A 17044-nucleotide genomic window follows, 5' to 3' on the forward strand; every position below is an offset into this window, starting at 1 on the left:
GTACCTGATGATGTCTATGTGGCCATTCTTGGCGGCTAGGTGCAGAGGAGAGGTTCCATTGGGATCAGTAGAGTCTCCTGGTTTGGGTTCCAGTAGAGCGGCACACATGTTACTGCTTAATAACAACTGGACCACCTAGACACACACACACATACACACATGAACATGAACATGAAAGATGTCAGGGAAATAACTGCTTTATGGCTAAATTGCTATTTAAATTTTACAAAGATTTTTTTTTACTTTTCGGTATAAAATGATACGCAAGTAAATATGTGTGCGCTTACCCCGAATCTGCCAAACTCACAGGCCAAGTCCAGAGGGGTCTTCCCTGCGTTATCGATGATGCAGGGGTTGGACTGGTGCTGCAACAGCATCTCAGACTGGGGAAAGAAAAGAGAGGACACACGTGTCGACATATTCAAGGACACACAAACACTGTTGTGTCTTACACTTGTGAAAATACCTCAGTTTCTATGTAAAGTGATGCTTCGAAGCGGCACAGAGGCACACAGGGCAGGCGGCTTCAGCAGGCCGCACGAGCATACACCTCACAGATCAAGTGGTCTTATATTACCGGCGGGCCAAATCTACACAGATATCTATTTTGTGGTTTTGTTTTGCCAGTCCTGGTGTTGACCATATCAACATTTTTCTATCTCGCCGCCTTGGCTGTGAAAAGACGGCAGAATGTGGCTTTTCAAACGGTGACACACAAGGAGACGGAAAGTCACACCGGCTGCACCGCCATCTCATTAACTCTGCCCTCCGAGTGTGTGAACGGGCCGCCGGTACCTATTACAACACACACTGTTCCCCCACACTAATTTGTGTGCTCATCTGAATTAAACAGAATGCTTACTCTGGGTGGGTGGGTAGGTGGGGGGGGGGGGTAGGGGGTGGGTAGATGCCAAATTGCTGTAATAAAAAGATTACCGAGGAGTGTTGTGATGTCAAGTGAAAGAGTGGCTGGAAATGCTTCTTTCTACACAAAGTGGGTTTACACGCTGGCCCCACCGGTGGAAATGGATCAACAGAAGTGTGTTTTTAGTTTTCTAACGCACCATAAAAACAGAACAAATTGCCAGAAAACCTCCGATTTGATTCTCCCCCCGTCCCTTTTTGCCACTTTAGCTATAATTTGTGTAAAGACACACTGGCTTTACCGTTTTTCCTTTAAGAAAGTAGACGCCGTTTTCACACTTCTCCTGTATTTACAGAGCTTTGTTACCGTGTGCCCCCCCCCCCCATCGTCCTATCGACAGCTTCCCTTTACTGCACCAATAAAGGGAAGAAAGAAAGCCACTTTATTTTTATCATTGTACAAGTTACAATGACGTGTTCTCTGCGTTTAACCCGTTCTATTGTGTAGGAGCAGGTGCAGCTGCAGCACCCGGGGACCAACTCCAGTTTTTCTTTCCATTGCCTTGCTCAGGGGCACAGACAGGAGTATTAACCCATGAATGCATGTCCTTTTTTTCTTTGGACCCCCCCCCTTTTTTTTTTCTCTTCCCAATTGTACCTGGCCAATTACCCCACTCTTCAGAGCCATCCTGGTCGCTGCTCCACCACCTCTGCTGATCCAGGGAGGGCTGCAGACTACCACATGCCTCCTCTGATACATGTGGAGTCGCCAGCTGCTTCTTTTCACCTGACAGTGAGGAGTTTCACCAGGTGGAATCACGCCATTCCCCCCTGTTCCCCCTCCCCCCCGACCAGGCACCCCGACTGACAAGGGGAGGTGCTAAGTGCAGCGACCAGGACACATACCCACATCCGGCTTCCCACCCAGACACGGGCAATTGTGTCTGTAGGGACACCTAACCAAGTCGGAGGCAACACGGGGAGTCGAACTGGAGATCCCCTTGTTGGTAGGCAACGGAATAGGCCGCCACGCCACCTGGACGCCCCTGACATGCATGCCTTTTTGATGGTAGGAGGAAACCCATACAGACACAGGGAGAACATGCAAACTACACGCAGAAAGGAACTGGGACAGCCTGGGGTTCGAACCCAGGACCTTCTTCCTGTGTGGCAACAGTGCTAACCACTGGGCCATCGTGCCACTGTATTGATCGGTGCTTACATTTGTCTGACTTTTATTTCTGTCTTTCATATTACCTCACAACATAAAGAATATATGCTTCCATAGCTTAGTGTTGTGACTGTCAGAGATGATAAGCCTGCCTCCTGCTCAAAGCACTTCATGTGTCTTTAACTATGGAAACAAAGAGCCAGGCCAGTGTGGGTCGCATCATCTTGAGCCAAGAAGAGCTCCTTAGCAACCTAGCAAGAAAAACTGTTGATCCATGTTAAAAACTGTTTAATACTCAAGTTAAAGTCCAAAATTACCATTTGAGAAACACTTAGAGAAGATTCTGTTAATAGCCTATACCATAATCCATCCAGCTAACTCAGATGTTTATACTAGCCTACACTTGTTCTTCATAGACTAAATACGCTTTTAATACACCTTTGATGGAAGTGAAAATATTTCTGCCCACGTGAGAAAGTGCACTATCGGCTGCTTACCAACACGGCCACCAGTGGCGTAGTGTTTGTGCAGTACTTGATTTGAGTTACAGAAACCGCTCATTTTCCTCAACGTGGGCAAAATGCATAGTAGACTGGTTGTAACGAAGGTAAAAACGGCAAGTTTAGCAAAGTAAAAGGCTAAAAATTACTCAAGTAAGTAGAGTAGTGCTCTCAGTAGAGTGTAGCTCTCTGCCAGGCGTACACACAGATGGACAGAAAAACCAGTGTTTTCCTGCCAGTACAAGACCTTTGCACAGCGCCCAAGCCGATTGAGCGGGAAATATGGAAAAAAACTAAGTTTTTAATATGCAGCACTCAAGCAACAAAAAAAAACTACCTAATAAAAACGTTTTGCCTGTCAGTCTGTGGATGTGCAGCCTCCTTGGCAGACCCTTCCACGAATGCAACCAAGTCTGACATGAAATGACAGAGATCAGGCTATCATCATATCAAAGCCCTAATTGAAAGGCTTCAGATGTGTGTAACCGTCGTGGTTTTCAGGATATAAATGAACGAAGGTGAATGGCTGCTCTGCTGATTGACTTCCATTCATAAAACAATGGTCAGAAAACAGCCCAGCCATGGGAAATGTTTTATTGTAGCTACCGAGAGGATTTCCAGCTGTGACTGTGATTAATCCTACTGTTGAAATTGTATTTTTGCAGTAGAGTTTTAACATTGGCGTCTATGGCACTTCCGCATGGCGACGAGGTGAGTAAGGCCAATTATTTTTTCATCCAGCGTTCCTCCTGTTCTCTTGCGCTGAGATCAGCAGTGAATGATTTTCTGGCTTGCAAAATATGATTTGACTTCTCGTTTACTTTCAATACTCATACCTGAACACATAATGCTTTGGTTTTGACCCCGTCGCGGCCCGATCTGACTCAACCAGTGATGTGAGTCGCACATGCGCACGGCTGACTCAGAGCGGGCAGTAACAGAGAGCAGCGTTGGTCAAGCGAGCTAGAGATTGAATGAAGAGAGCAAACGGCGATAGCGACAACAAACGTTTTTGAAGGTTTTTAATCACCGCAAACGCGAGGCTCTTCATCATACACTCATAACTGTGCACACAAACTTTAGGCTGATGGGTTCAAGTAGTTTGTGAGATAAGCCACAGACACACACACACACACACACACACACACACACACACACAGTCCCCTCGGCAGAGATGAAAAGTTAAAGGTACAGTTCGGAGAAAAACGCCAAACTCCATATTTCCGGCTAGTTTTGTTCGGCCTTGTGTTCTGTTTCAGGCAACTTATTTTTGAGATATGATATGACTATATGGAATAGCCAGCCATCATTCAGTAGTCGTCTCTCATTCAAGTAGGCTACAAATATTTGTAGCTTCAAGGGCCTGTGATTTGTCTAACCGCTTTTGGTTTTGCACTCTTATTAAAGGATTTTATTAAGATTTCATGATTGATATGAGCATGTGTGACATGGGCTATGCCTCTTTGGTATGTACCATTTTTTGTCATCATCATGATAAAGATGCTTTGTGAACGTTTAAATCTTACTTTCTGGTTTTCTTAATAGCTCTTGAATCATTAGAAAAGAAAGCCTTGGGTTGGGCTCATTAACAGCTCAGTGTCATCAGCACTGCTGCGCTGGACAGTGCTGTCCAGGATGGGGCTGCTGGGCACCACGAAAGAAGTGATGACGGTGTGAGGGGTGAAGTAGTCCATGCACCCCCCCCCAAATAAACAATCCAATCTGGATTTTTAATTGGTCCTTGTCACTCACCACATCGTAGTGACCGTGCTGTGCCGATAGGTGGAGGGGGATCTGTCCTTCGTCTGATTGGCCGTTGACTGACGAACCAGATTTCAGCAGCATCTTCATAGGTTCCGCCTTCCCCTGCCAGGCAGCATAGTGCAGCGGCCGCATGCCTACAGACACAGACACACACACACACACACACACACATCCCTCATATTTTGTTATACGTGATATTGTTTGTGAGTGTGTGTGTGTGTGTGTGTGTGTGTGTGTGTGTGTGTGCGCACGCGCGTGTGATGTGCTCACCCTTTTGGTCTCTGATGTCGACAGCAGCCTGTGACTCCAGCAGTAGAGTGATAAGCTCCAAGTTCCCATTAAGGGCGGCGTGGTGCAGTGCAGCAAATCTACAAAACACACAAACACAAACGCACACTGTAAAAAATGTACATGCATGGAAATGCAAACATTCATTCTTTTAACCCTCCAAAAAAAAAACCCCCACATATGATGAATAATGAAGTGAATAAACAGCTTTCACAAACCACACACACACACACACCTGAGCCCACAAACACACACAAACTCATACTATCACGGGTCAGAGATGATGGGAATGACAGTTAAGCATGACAAAGAGATTTAAGAGAAAAGGATTAGAAACAAGCATTAGATGCCCCCCCCCCCAATCCAGTGTGTGTGTGTGTGTGTGTGTGTGTGTGTGTGTGTGTGTGTGTGTGTGTGTGTGTGGAGCTCTGTATACCTAACTATAAATACTATAAATGTATGATATGCATGTATTATTTGTGCATATGTGCACACATCTGTGTGTGTCTGTGTCAGTGTGCAGATGGTCCCTGTTGCAAAGATGACCGACACGTCAGTCTTGATATCTCGGCGGGACGAAGGGTAGGAGGAGGAAGATGCAAGAGATAGAGGTGCCAAGAGAGCCAAACACACACACGCACACAGACACAGACACACACACCCACACACACACACTCATTGCACATGCCCACATATGCTAGCTAGCATGTGCCGACACACGTGCACATAAACTCATTGTGTCGTTCGGATGCGAGCATATAAATATTCAGTTCATCTCTGTGAATCATGTTTACCCTGACAGGTATCCCCCTTTCCTCCTTTTACATTCCTCTATTTACCATTGCCTCCTCTCTACTGCTCCTTGTCCTCCAGAGATTGGCTGTTTCAGGTTGAAAGCCGACACCAGATTAGACCGAGTAACTACACCAGCGAAAGAGCTGGAAATCCACCCCAAGGCCACCGCAATGAATGAGAGTCAACGGGACTGACAGAAAGCCAAGGAGTTAATAAGTCAGACAGGCATGCGGCCAGGTGGATATCCTGGCAAAATGAATAAACAGATCAACAGACAAGAGACCGAAGAATGGAAAGACAGAAAAACTGAGCGACAAGTGGAGAAAATGAAGGTATTGTACGTGGTTACAGAAAGAAAATGCACAGAAGGACAAATAGAGGAAGAATAGGTCAGATAGAGGGAGAGGAGGTCAGATAGAGGAAGAGGAGGTCAGACAGAGGGAGAGGAGGTCAGATAGAGGAAGATGAGGTCAGATAGAGGAAGATGAGGTCAGATAGAGGGAGAGGAGGTCAGATAGAGGAAGATGAGATCAGATAGAGGAAGATGAGGTCAGATAGAGGGAGATGAGGTCAGATAGAGGAAGATGAGGTCAGATAGAGGAAGATGAGGTCAGATAGAGGAAGATGAGGTCAGATAGAGGGAGAGGAGCTCAGATAGAGGAAGATAAGATCAGATAGAGGAAGATGAGGTCAGATAGAGGGAAATGAGATCAGATAGAGGAAGATGAGGTCAGATACTAAGAGACCTGAAGAGACTTGAGACAGACAAGTATCTACCATCAGTCGGGTAGATAGAAATACATGTATGAAACACACACACACACACACACACACACACACACACACACACACACACACACACACACACACATTATTATAAGTGTACTGTATAGCTGACAGCAGGTATTGCCTGGCTCTGAACATGAACACATCCTTACAGCTGACTGTTCTGTAACCATGGAGACGGTCCTCAGACCTGCTGCTGCTGGTGCCTATACCGCTGGGAAGTGGCAGCTTTGCACACTTTTTTAAGGGACCACAACGGTGGTTTTGCGTGTCTTGACCCATTTACCACTATTTGCGTACACTTTAAATGACACCGGAGCACGTTTCAGAGCAGACCACGCTGCTGTAGATTATTTGAATGCATTTTTCCCCACCATCTGGGCAGCCGTTGATTCGGACTGATTTGGAAAACTTGTTGGAGAGAGGTAAGCAATCACACTGAACATTTAATCATCCTTATTTTTTTTCAAAATCATGCTGTCATTGCAGGAAAATGCATCTGATGGTGTGGCTTGATTTGAGGAGTTTTCTGCGGATTTCAGCTGCATCATCCTGCGTTAAATATCGGAAACACTTGACTATGGAAAATGGTCTGGGCTAATGTAGAATGTTAGTGATGTGCTGCAAATCGGCTAAAACAAGCAAGCACGTTGTTATAGTACATTTATTCTCTATGAGAGAAGCATGGATTTATAATTAAAGGCAAGCAGTAGTAGTAATAGTAGTATTTGGAAGTATCCAAGAGACAAGTTATGGGGGTGTGTGTGGAGGGGGTGAACGTGTGTGTGTGTGTGTGTGTGTGTGTGTGTGTGTGTGTGTGTGTGTGTGTGTGTGTGTGTGTGTGTGTGTGTGTGTGTGTGTGTGTACAAATATGGACCGCAGTGCTCTGAAATGATATCTGTTCACTGCAAGACTTCTTTCCAGCCACCTCTTACATCCTCCCTGTCCACTTCTCCCCGTCCAGGGTGTCTGCAGGTTTCACAAAGTCAGATTATAAAGGTTTTCTATGAACCCCTTAATGCTACCTGGAGCTAACTAAATTCAACATAGTTTAATAGCCGTAATACTCAAACAAACACAAAAAAAATGCAAACAACGACATGAATGGGACTGATGAAGATGAATGAATGGACCTTTAAATGGGCAATATAAGAAAACAGATTTTTTTTCTTCCATGACTAACGAATAAAACTGGAAAAGTAAAATCATATGTAAACCAGCGTGGGTCTCACATTTAAATCCAAATACTTCAAGCTGTGGATTTTTTTTCTTTCAAAATACAAAAGAAATTGTTAAAAAAAATGTTATAAATAGATCCTTACATTCCAGCCTATGACGTTATTTGGAGAGGTGTCGAACATTAATATTTGACCTGCTTAAAAAAAAAAAAAAAATATATATATATATATATATATATATATGTTTGACCTGCTTTATTCTATAAAACCTTTCAACTACATAGACTGTATTTCAAGAGACACTCAAATAAATGTTCAAGACCTACCAAATCAAATGGGAAACAGAGAATACTGGAGTGACGTTGTGAATGCATGCTCGACTGCGGTCGAAGGATGATGACGATGATGACTATGATATTCTATAATCAATTTGAAACCACTTAGTTGAAGATATATTTTGAAACAGAGCAAGTTAAAAACTGAGCACACTGGCGTCGCTCGACAACGGTCCTGATAAAAACCCTGCACAGGACTGATGCACCGCTCAGTTCCCCCGTTACACCACTCAGTTCGCTGCTCTCGTGTATCATCGCCCATTTCTGATCTCAGCGACGACATAGTCCTCTCTTTGCTTTCCCTCCAGGGTTAAATAGGGATACCATTACACAATGCTGTACTAGTGTGCATAACACAGCACTGTTATACAGTGTGCGCGTGCATGCAGGAGTAGCCCTGTGGCGTGTCAGCGGGATGTATGTGTGTGTTTGTGTGTGTGTGTGTGTGTGTAGGTGAGTGTGTGTGTGCGCAGTGGGGGAGGGTCAGGGAAGCCCTCGCCTCTGCCAAGTAGTAAAGCCTCCCATGTAATATTTATACCTGCCCCCTCCCCTTTCTCCTCCATACATCCGCCTTTCTCTCTCTCTGCATTCTTGCCACCCACTTTTTCGCTCTCATCCTCCATACTCATCCCTCCACTGTCTTATCTCTCTCCCTCTGTTTCTCTCTCTCTCTCTCCCTCTCGAGTGGTAGTGCAAGTGAGTGAACGGCATGATAGCATTTTTGCTTAGGTGTGAGTGAAAATTCTATGCTTTCTCTTTCTCTATCTGTTCTGTGGTTTTTTTTTCATGATTAGCTTGTTGTGGAACAATTTGGGTCTGACACCCTTAAAATGGTGAGGGAATATGGCTCGGAAGATTGCAGACTGCAGAAACCACTTGCGATTCAATCTGAGATGCAGACAACACAGGCTCATACCCACTAGCCTGCGCCTGTGTACCACAATGAAAGGACATATAGTAGACAGAATCATAGAGAAGGCACAGAATCAACTCCTGAATGAAAGAGTGAGACAGGTCCATTTCGCTATTGAAGGGCTGAAGGAGAAATATGACCAACTACTCCAGCAAATAACATCCCACTTGCCAGGTGCAGTCTTGGAGAGGATCACTGATTTCACCAAGAAAGCCCAACTATCTCAACACCACAAAACAAAAGAAAGGCAGACAAGGAAGTTTCAAAACTTACAGCGACGAACCAACAATGCTAGCCAAGCAGATATACTTACCTGGAGACAAAAGACAGAACATCCCACACAAAACAGAACGCAGCACAGATTGATCAAGAATCTGTCGGACAAGGTACTTTCCCAGTCAGAGAAGGAGGTCTTAGCCAAAGGACTGAACTTTGCCATGACACCCAAACAACTACCTATAGTTGACCTCATCACATCCACAGAATCAGCCATAAGGAAAAACAATCTAACGGAAACCGAGGCGGAACAGCTTAGGTTAAAGGTTTCAGCAGCTCTGTCCAATGTGAAACTCCCTCCTTCCAACCTAACCATGGAGGAAAGGAAAGCCGTGACAGCCCTGAGCAAGGACGAAAACATTACTATTCTTCCAGCAGATAAGGGGAGATGCACGGTTATCCTCAACACAACAGACTACCACGCCAAGATCACGTCATTACTCAGCGACACCAACACATATGAACCTCTGAGACGCGATCCTACTAGTGGTTACAAGAGGAGAGTAATAGAGTACCTACAGAAACTACAGAAAGGAGGAACCATTGATCGGATACAATACCACCGTCTCTACCCACAAGATAACATTCCATGCATATATGGACTCCCTAAGATCCATAAAGATGGAACCCCCCTCAGGCCCATCGTCAGCAGCATAAACTCTGTCACGTACAACATTGCCAAACATATAGCCAACATCTTGACCCCTTTAATGGGCGAAGCACCTCACCATATCCAAAACTCCATTGACTTCGTGGACAAGGTCCAAGGCGTAAAACTGGAACCGGATGAAACCATGGTATCCTACGACGTTACCTCGTTATTCACCTGCATCCCAACCATGGAGGCTTTGGAAACTGTGAGGCAATGTTTGCTACGGGATGACACCCTCCACAATAGGACCAACCTCAGCCCAGACCAGATTTGCCAACTACTGGACCTTTGCCTGAACACTACATATTTCCAATTCACGGGCCAGTTTTACAGACAGAAACACAGCTGTGCGATGGGCTCACCAGTATCGCCCATTGTGGCCAACTTATATATGGAAGAGGTAGAACACAGGGCCCTGAACTCCTTCAGAGGAACACCTCCGAGCCACTGGTTCAGATATGTGGACGACACATGGGTCAAAATCCAAACACAAGAGGTGCAAGCGTTTACCAAACACATCAACTCAGTGGACAAGAACATTAAGTTCACAAGGGAAGACGTAAAGAACAACAGTTTGCCCTTCTTGGACTGTGACGTCCACATTGGGGAAGGCAGGAGCCTCCACATTGGGGTTTACAGGAAACCTACACACACAGACCAATATCTACTTTTCGACTCACACCACCCTCTGGAACACAAACTGAGCGTCATCAGAACTCTGCAACACAGAGCTGACAATGTGCCCAAGCTGTGCCCAACGAGAAGAACACAAACACCTGAGGGGAGCTTTAAAAACCTGCGACTACCCCAGGTGGACCTTTGTGAAAACTGCAACACGTTCCAAAAAGACCAACCAGGTGAGCGATGAGGAGAAAAGGAACAGAAGGAATAGCACAGTCATCCCGTATGTTTCTGGGGTCTCCGAGAAACTCAGGAGAATTTTCAACAAACACTGCATCCCAGTATACTTCAAACCCAGCAACACACTCCGACAAAGGCTGGTTCATCCCAACGAGCGTGTACCACACACCCGGAAAGGCAATCCGGTGTATGCCGTACAATGCAATGAGGAGTGCACTGACCTATACATAGGAGAAACCAAACAACCACTACACAAACGGATGGCCCAACACAGAAGGCCAAACTCCTTAGGACAAGACTCAGCAGTCTATCTACACCTAAAGGAGAAGACACACTCCTTTGAGGACAGCAACGCACACATTTTGGACAGAGACGATAGATGGTTTGAAAGAGGGGTGAAGGAAGCCATCTATGCGAAACTGGAAAAACCATCCCTCAACAGAGGAGGAGGTCTGCGACACCACCTATCTCCCACCTACAATGCCATCCTTTCATCTCTACCCAGGAGACTCAAGAAGCCTAGCCTCCAAGAACAACAGTCGGTCCCTAACGGCTCCAACGACTCTCATGACCACTGAACAATGAAGTCGAAACTAACACCCCCAACGACCGTCGCTGCTAAACAAATGCAAATCAATAGCTCCGATGGCGACGGGCGCGGATGGACATCGGAGCACAGGAGAGCCATACATATCAATAGCTCCGATAACGACAGGCGCGGTCATAACATCGGTACACAAAAGAGCCACTCATATCTATGGCTCTGTTAGCGACGGGCGTTGGTAAACATCGGGACACAAAGAGCCATGGACATCTACAGCTCTGACAACGACTCCTAGAGGATAAATTCTGAGTCTCATCACCAGCCAGTCAGACTAGCTTGGTCTAGTCAGAAAGGCGCGAACTGAGGAAGCCTCTTGGATGAGAGGCGAAACGTCTTCACGGATATATACCAAGTCCAGTTGCACTTGATTCAACTCCTTTGGATAGCTTGTTGTTATTAGGTTGTGGTGGTTAAGTTCTGGGTTTAGTTTGGTAGCGGCGTTGGCAGCTGGGTTGTCAGTAGTTGTGCACAACTGGAGAAGCTGACACACTGACATGCGATTAAAATATTACCAACTGTCGGGTTCGAATCCCCGTGTTACCTCCGGCTTGGTCGGGCGTCCCTACAGACACAATTGGCCGTGTCTGTGGGTCAGAAGCTGGATGTGGGTATGTGTCCTGGTCGCTGCACTAGCGTCTCCTCTGGTCGGTCGGGGCGCCTGTTCAGGGGGGAGGGGGAACTGGGGGGGAGAATAGCGTGATCCTCCCACGTGCTACGTCCCCCTGGTGAAACTCCTCACTGTCAGGTGAAAAGAAGCGGCTGACGACTCCACATGTTTCGAAGGAGACATGTGGTAAGTCTGCAGCCCTCCCCGGATCAGCAGAGGGGTGGAGTAGTGACCTGGAGAGCTTGGAAGAGTGGGGTAATTGGCCGGGTACAGTTGGGGGGGGATATATATTACCGAGTGTCAGCTGTTTGGTGGAGGAGGCCAGGTATGCTGTTGGAGAAGTTGTTGGTTTTGAAAGTGTCAAGTCTGCTTCTCGCATGAACAAATCTATTGTCATTTTCCTACACGATGAGGCCAAAGTCGAAAAAGTCGTCGGTAATGGCATAGTGATTCATAATTCTGGTCTGTAGGGAGGTCTGTACAGGGAGGTCTGTAGCCCCTTTTACCCCGTGACTATAGAGGGCAGGGCCCTAGGTTCTCTCACTCTAAGCCAATTTACACGAAGCTTAGTTCGGGTTCCCTAATTATACCAATTCCCATGAAATGCATAACCTTTAGATGAATAATCAAACAAGACAAAGTTCCAACTCGAAATATTTAGTTATTATAAAAAAAATAAACAAAAATAAATAGTGCACTTTCACTATATCAGTCTCAATACAGTTCCCATACAAAATTAAAGTAGGTACTTTTTTCAGTATTCCATATCAAACACATTAAACATGAACTAAACTAAAGCCGGCATCTATCAAACTAATAAAGAGGTCCTGAAAAACCCACCCTCGTTACACTAGCAAAGATAACGCTTTCAAATGCGCCTCCGTTTATTCAAAATGAGGTGTTGGCCAGGGAGCTGTCACGTTTCTGGCAGCTGGTGTCTCCCATTAAATTGATTCTGCTGGGGTCCAAGTCGCCAAAGCTAGGACATGTTGTGTGTCACAGAAGACAGGTCTTTATGATCCTCAAAGATGGCACGGGTGATTTAGACCTGACTTTCACTTTCAAAGTTGATGGTTTTAGTTATAATGTGTTTACGACTTCTGAAACAATAAAATGCTTCGGTTGCGGGGCAGAAGGACATTTGGTTCGGTCTTGCCCTGAGGCCGGAGAGCAGGCCAGCTCGAGCCCGCCTGAAGCACCGCAGCCTGCAGCCGAGTCTGACTGGCCCAGTGTGCAGCAGTCCGCAGAGAAAGTAGAGGAGACCCAGGCAGACATGCGGGACAGGGAGCAGACTGAGAAACAGGACCAAGCTAAGAGTGGAGATGATGCCGATAATGCCCATACCAGAGAGAAATCAGAAAAACACAAGTTGATCGAGGAAAAGAAATGTAGCAAAGATAAAAAGCTGTCGTCAAAGTTTGGAAAGTGTGGTCGGTGATAGATGAAAACATGTCTACGGAGGAGAATGGTCTAACAGCTAAATGTAGTAAAAGGAAAATATCTGACAACGAGCAGGGTGGTGTCAAGGCTAAGAAAGTGTTGGAAGATAGATTCATCTGATGAGGAATGTGAGTGGACGCCATCACAAGAGGATGAAACTGTTTTTTATCCCCTTGAGAATTTTTTTTTTTTGACTGAAACTAAAGGGCAAAGGGCGGTTAAAACTGAACAGTTTTTCCCTGATTTAAGCTCTTTTGTCAGGTCTGTGGCACGGCTGAGGAAGGAAGAGGGGGCTTTTAGTGACCAAGAGATTCACTGGCTCAAGAAAATTACAACAAAAGTGAGAGCACAACTAACTGAGGATGATTAAGAGAAAAATGATTCTCCAAATATTGTTTGTATGCTTTTTTTCCCTTGTTGTAGCGACAACTTCTTTCCTATTCATGGCTGATTTGAAAATAGGGTCTTTAAACATAAACGGAAGAAGGAGTGATATGAAAAGAGCTCCTCTTTTCAAATTGGTAGGAATGAAAAGGTTATATGTGGTTTTTATACAAGAAAGTGAAAGTGACTGGAAGAAGGAGTGGCCTGGGGAGGCAATTCTAGGCCATAAATTCGCCAACAGCGGTGGTGCTGGTGTGGTTTTTACAAAGCGTTTTAGTCCCTGTTTTTCTGAGGTAGAAGAAATAGTGTGTGATCATATTTTAAAAGTCAAAGTACAATATGAAGGTGTGAAAATGGCTGTTGTCAATGTTTATGCTACAGTTTCTGTTACTGAGAGAACAAGACTGTTGAACATCTTATGTGATGTAAGCCACAATTGTACTGATGTTTTTCTGTTTCTGGGAGGGGATTTTAATTGTAGAGAAAATGCCAAACTAAACAGGAATCATCTAGAGCCTCATCCCGCTTCATCTGCCAAACTTAAGCAGTCAATTGAAACCCATGGCTTAAAAGACGTTTGGAGAGGTTTTAACAGGGATGACGGACAGTACGCCTGGAGTCACTCCAAGGACAATTTGTTATCTCTGGCCAGACTTGATCGTTTTTATTGTTTTAAACATAATTGTGGTGTCTTTGAAACATGTCAAATAGTTCCTGTTGGTTTTTCTGACCATTGTCTTGTTCAGTTCTCCTTTTTCATTCAAAATGTTAAGGTACAGAGTGCATATTGGCATTTTAATACTGGCCTTTTACATGGTAGATCTTTCAAAGAGGCTGTTGAATTTCTATGGGCTTTGCATAGAAAAAGCAAATCTACTTTTTCTTCAGTATAGCAATGGTGAGGTGTAGGAAAGAGCAAAATAAAACAATTATGTCAGCAGTATACTCGCAATATCACCAAGCACATCACCAGATCTCTTCAAGAAATAGAGATTGAAGTAGTAGAATTACAGAGTTTAGTGGATTCTACAGGAAATCAAGGGCATATTGAAGCCCTTAAAGCTAAAAGGGCTGCCTTAGCCAACCTGTTGGGCACTACAGCACAGGGAGCTCCGGTCCGCTCACGTTTCATGAATATTTCTCAAATTGATGCCCCATCATGGGTTGTTTTTTTTGGTTTGGAGCGAAAAATGTTCAGAGGAAGCTCATTCATTCCTTACGCTCCAAAGATGGAACCACCATAATGGGAACCCCTGAGATCCGCATGTAACCCACATGATTACATGTACCCTGTGACGTATGTAAGTTCCACGAGTAGCCTCTAGGAGGCACACGAGCTACAGAGTTTAAACCATGCAAACAACCGTCGACAATAGAGAAGAGAAATACGGATATTTAGAAATATGGACAACTTTGACTATGGATACCTGAATTATTGATATTTGAACTACGGATATTTGAGCTACAGGACATTTGAACTACGACAAAAAATATCCCTCCCATGAAGCTTCCTTGGTGAGCCGCTAGCCAAAGCTAAAAAGTAAACAGCTTTCTGTGTTCCATGTAATCGTAGCCATTTACGTAGGATGTCTTGATTTTATCCAAAGACAGATGATCTCCCGTTGAAGGAAGACTCTTTTCTCTTGTGTTTTGTACGCTGCTGGAATCCTGGTGAGATAAGAGTTTAAAATCTTGAAATCTAAAGACTGACAATTTTTCATTGGTTGCTAAGCTAAGCTAACCCAGCTAAAACGTATATCTATGATCCTTAGCAGTTCCCATATGATTCAGAGCTTTAAAACCAGTCAGGACACCCGGTCCATAGGGTGTATTTGATGTAGGAATGTTAGACATTTTAATATAATAATATGCTTGTTATTAAAAAAACTGTAAGCTCCAGTCGCCACTAGCCACCGAGCCAACTCGGGCTACATGGCATGCATGGAACCCATAGCAGCCAGCTAGACGTGAATTCACATTGATAGTGCCGCAGCCTGGCTGCGATGACATTGTTTTTAACTGTTCTTACAGCAATAGGCTGTTGTCATTCAGCCGCATATTAGTTATATGTAGGAAATGATTTAATTCTGAGAATTGACTCTAGATTTGGGTATTTTTATTTTGTTTGTAATTGTTTGATAGAGATTGCAATTAATAAGGAATCTGTACACATTTGTGCAGACTGGTTTTTTTAGTACCCCGAACAACCCCCCTTGCGACACCCTTTTGGAACCCTTGGATACCCCCTTTGGATTGCCCCCATCATCGCCCTGGATTTGGATCCATCATCATCGCCTCTACATTAACTTGCCCCTGTGATTGTGGTAGGATCTGGACATTGCACCTTGCACAGATTGGAAGACTGAATCATTCCCCCTTTTCTTTTCTTTATTATTTTCTTTGAGTGCACTCATACTTTATTTTGGATTATTTTCTTTAATTTGTTAGTGTAGAATATGGCTGCATAAGTAATATATTAGAAGGGTATAAAATAGAATATAGATAGATATAGACAATAAATAGAATATTAGGAAGAACTTTTAAAAAGTATAATAGAGTAAAATATATATATATATAACACATCTAATTTAGTATTGATATTGAAATAACTTTACTTTGAACTGTTGAAATAAATTGGTTTTTTTATTGTAAACTATACCCACGAGTGTGTGTGTTGTCTTTGGGGTGAGTACTAGAATCCGGTCTAGAAAAAAACCTACACCAATCTCCACTGAACTTAGACATTAGACTGTAAACTGTCCCTGCGCAAGCATAGGCCCATTTCCCTGTCGTGCAGGTTACAGAAAGTTGGCGAGCCAGCCAGGAGATTGGTTAATTAGCGTTTCAGGCCATATACTACCCCACTGACCACACCTCTCTATAAAATACTTGATTATATATTTTTTTATTTTGAAAATAACACAGTCAATATGGATCTTTGCAATCAGTATAAAGTCCATGGACAAAACTGCTTATTAGTTGAAGGTGTCAATGAAATGAGCTCTGCCGAAACGATAATAAGCTTCTTCGAACAACATGGGAAGATCTCATCCTGCATCAGAGTTGTGGATGAGCCCAACCAACCTAATGGTAGGGTAATAATAGAATTTGAGTGTGAAAAGTCAATCACCAGGATAACCCCAGATACCCTTGGCCTTATACCTAGCCCTGTTGATCCAACTACTCTATGGAATGTCAGAACAATTAGACAAATATGTCAAGAGGAAATAGGCAAAGACTTAGCCCCGCAATATCTCGAAGAACTCAGCGCTATTGGTGGTAGTGCCATGTCAGGCTATGCCTCCATCTTAGAAAATGAACTGAGGCGCATTCGGTCTACAGCATCACAGAAAACTGACAACACGTCTTTACCGGAACACAGCCCTATGCAAGACACTAAGCCTAGCATTGATGTTGAGCACACGCCTAGCATGACCCAAGAATGTAACAGACGGCCATCTATATCTGACATTCACCGTGCTCTAACCACACACTCATCCATGCGTAATTCAATGAGCCTTGAAGAAGACATCATTAATCCCCCGAGCATCCAGAACGTAGTAGTAGAACATGTTATTAAGAATGAGTCAACACAACCATACAGTAGCCCAAGTAAAATTCGAACC

The 17044-nt window shown here is 44.3% G+C and overlaps 1 protein-coding gene across 1 annotated transcript in view; it reads right to left on the reverse strand.

Moving 5' to 3' along the window:
- Nucleotides 1-17044, reverse strand: part of caskin1 (CASK interacting protein 1) — a 152718-nt gene that overhangs the window by 43637 nt on the left and 92037 nt on the right. The window contains exons 3-6 of the mRNA XM_056287897.1: nt 4570-4667; nt 4288-4433; nt 288-383; nt 5-135 (exon numbers count right to left, since the gene is read on the reverse strand). Coding sequence (XP_056143872.1) covers nt 5-135; nt 288-383; nt 4288-4433; nt 4570-4667 — 471 coding nt within the window. The remainder of the gene's footprint in view (nt 1-4; nt 136-287; nt 384-4287; nt 4434-4569; nt 4668-17044) is intronic.

The sequence above is a fragment of the Lampris incognitus genome, chromosome 10, assembly GCF_029633865.1.
Source record: "Lampris incognitus isolate fLamInc1 chromosome 10, fLamInc1.hap2, whole genome shotgun sequence".
Classification (NCBI taxonomy): domain Eukaryota; kingdom Metazoa; phylum Chordata; class Actinopteri; order Lampriformes; family Lampridae; genus Lampris; species Lampris incognitus.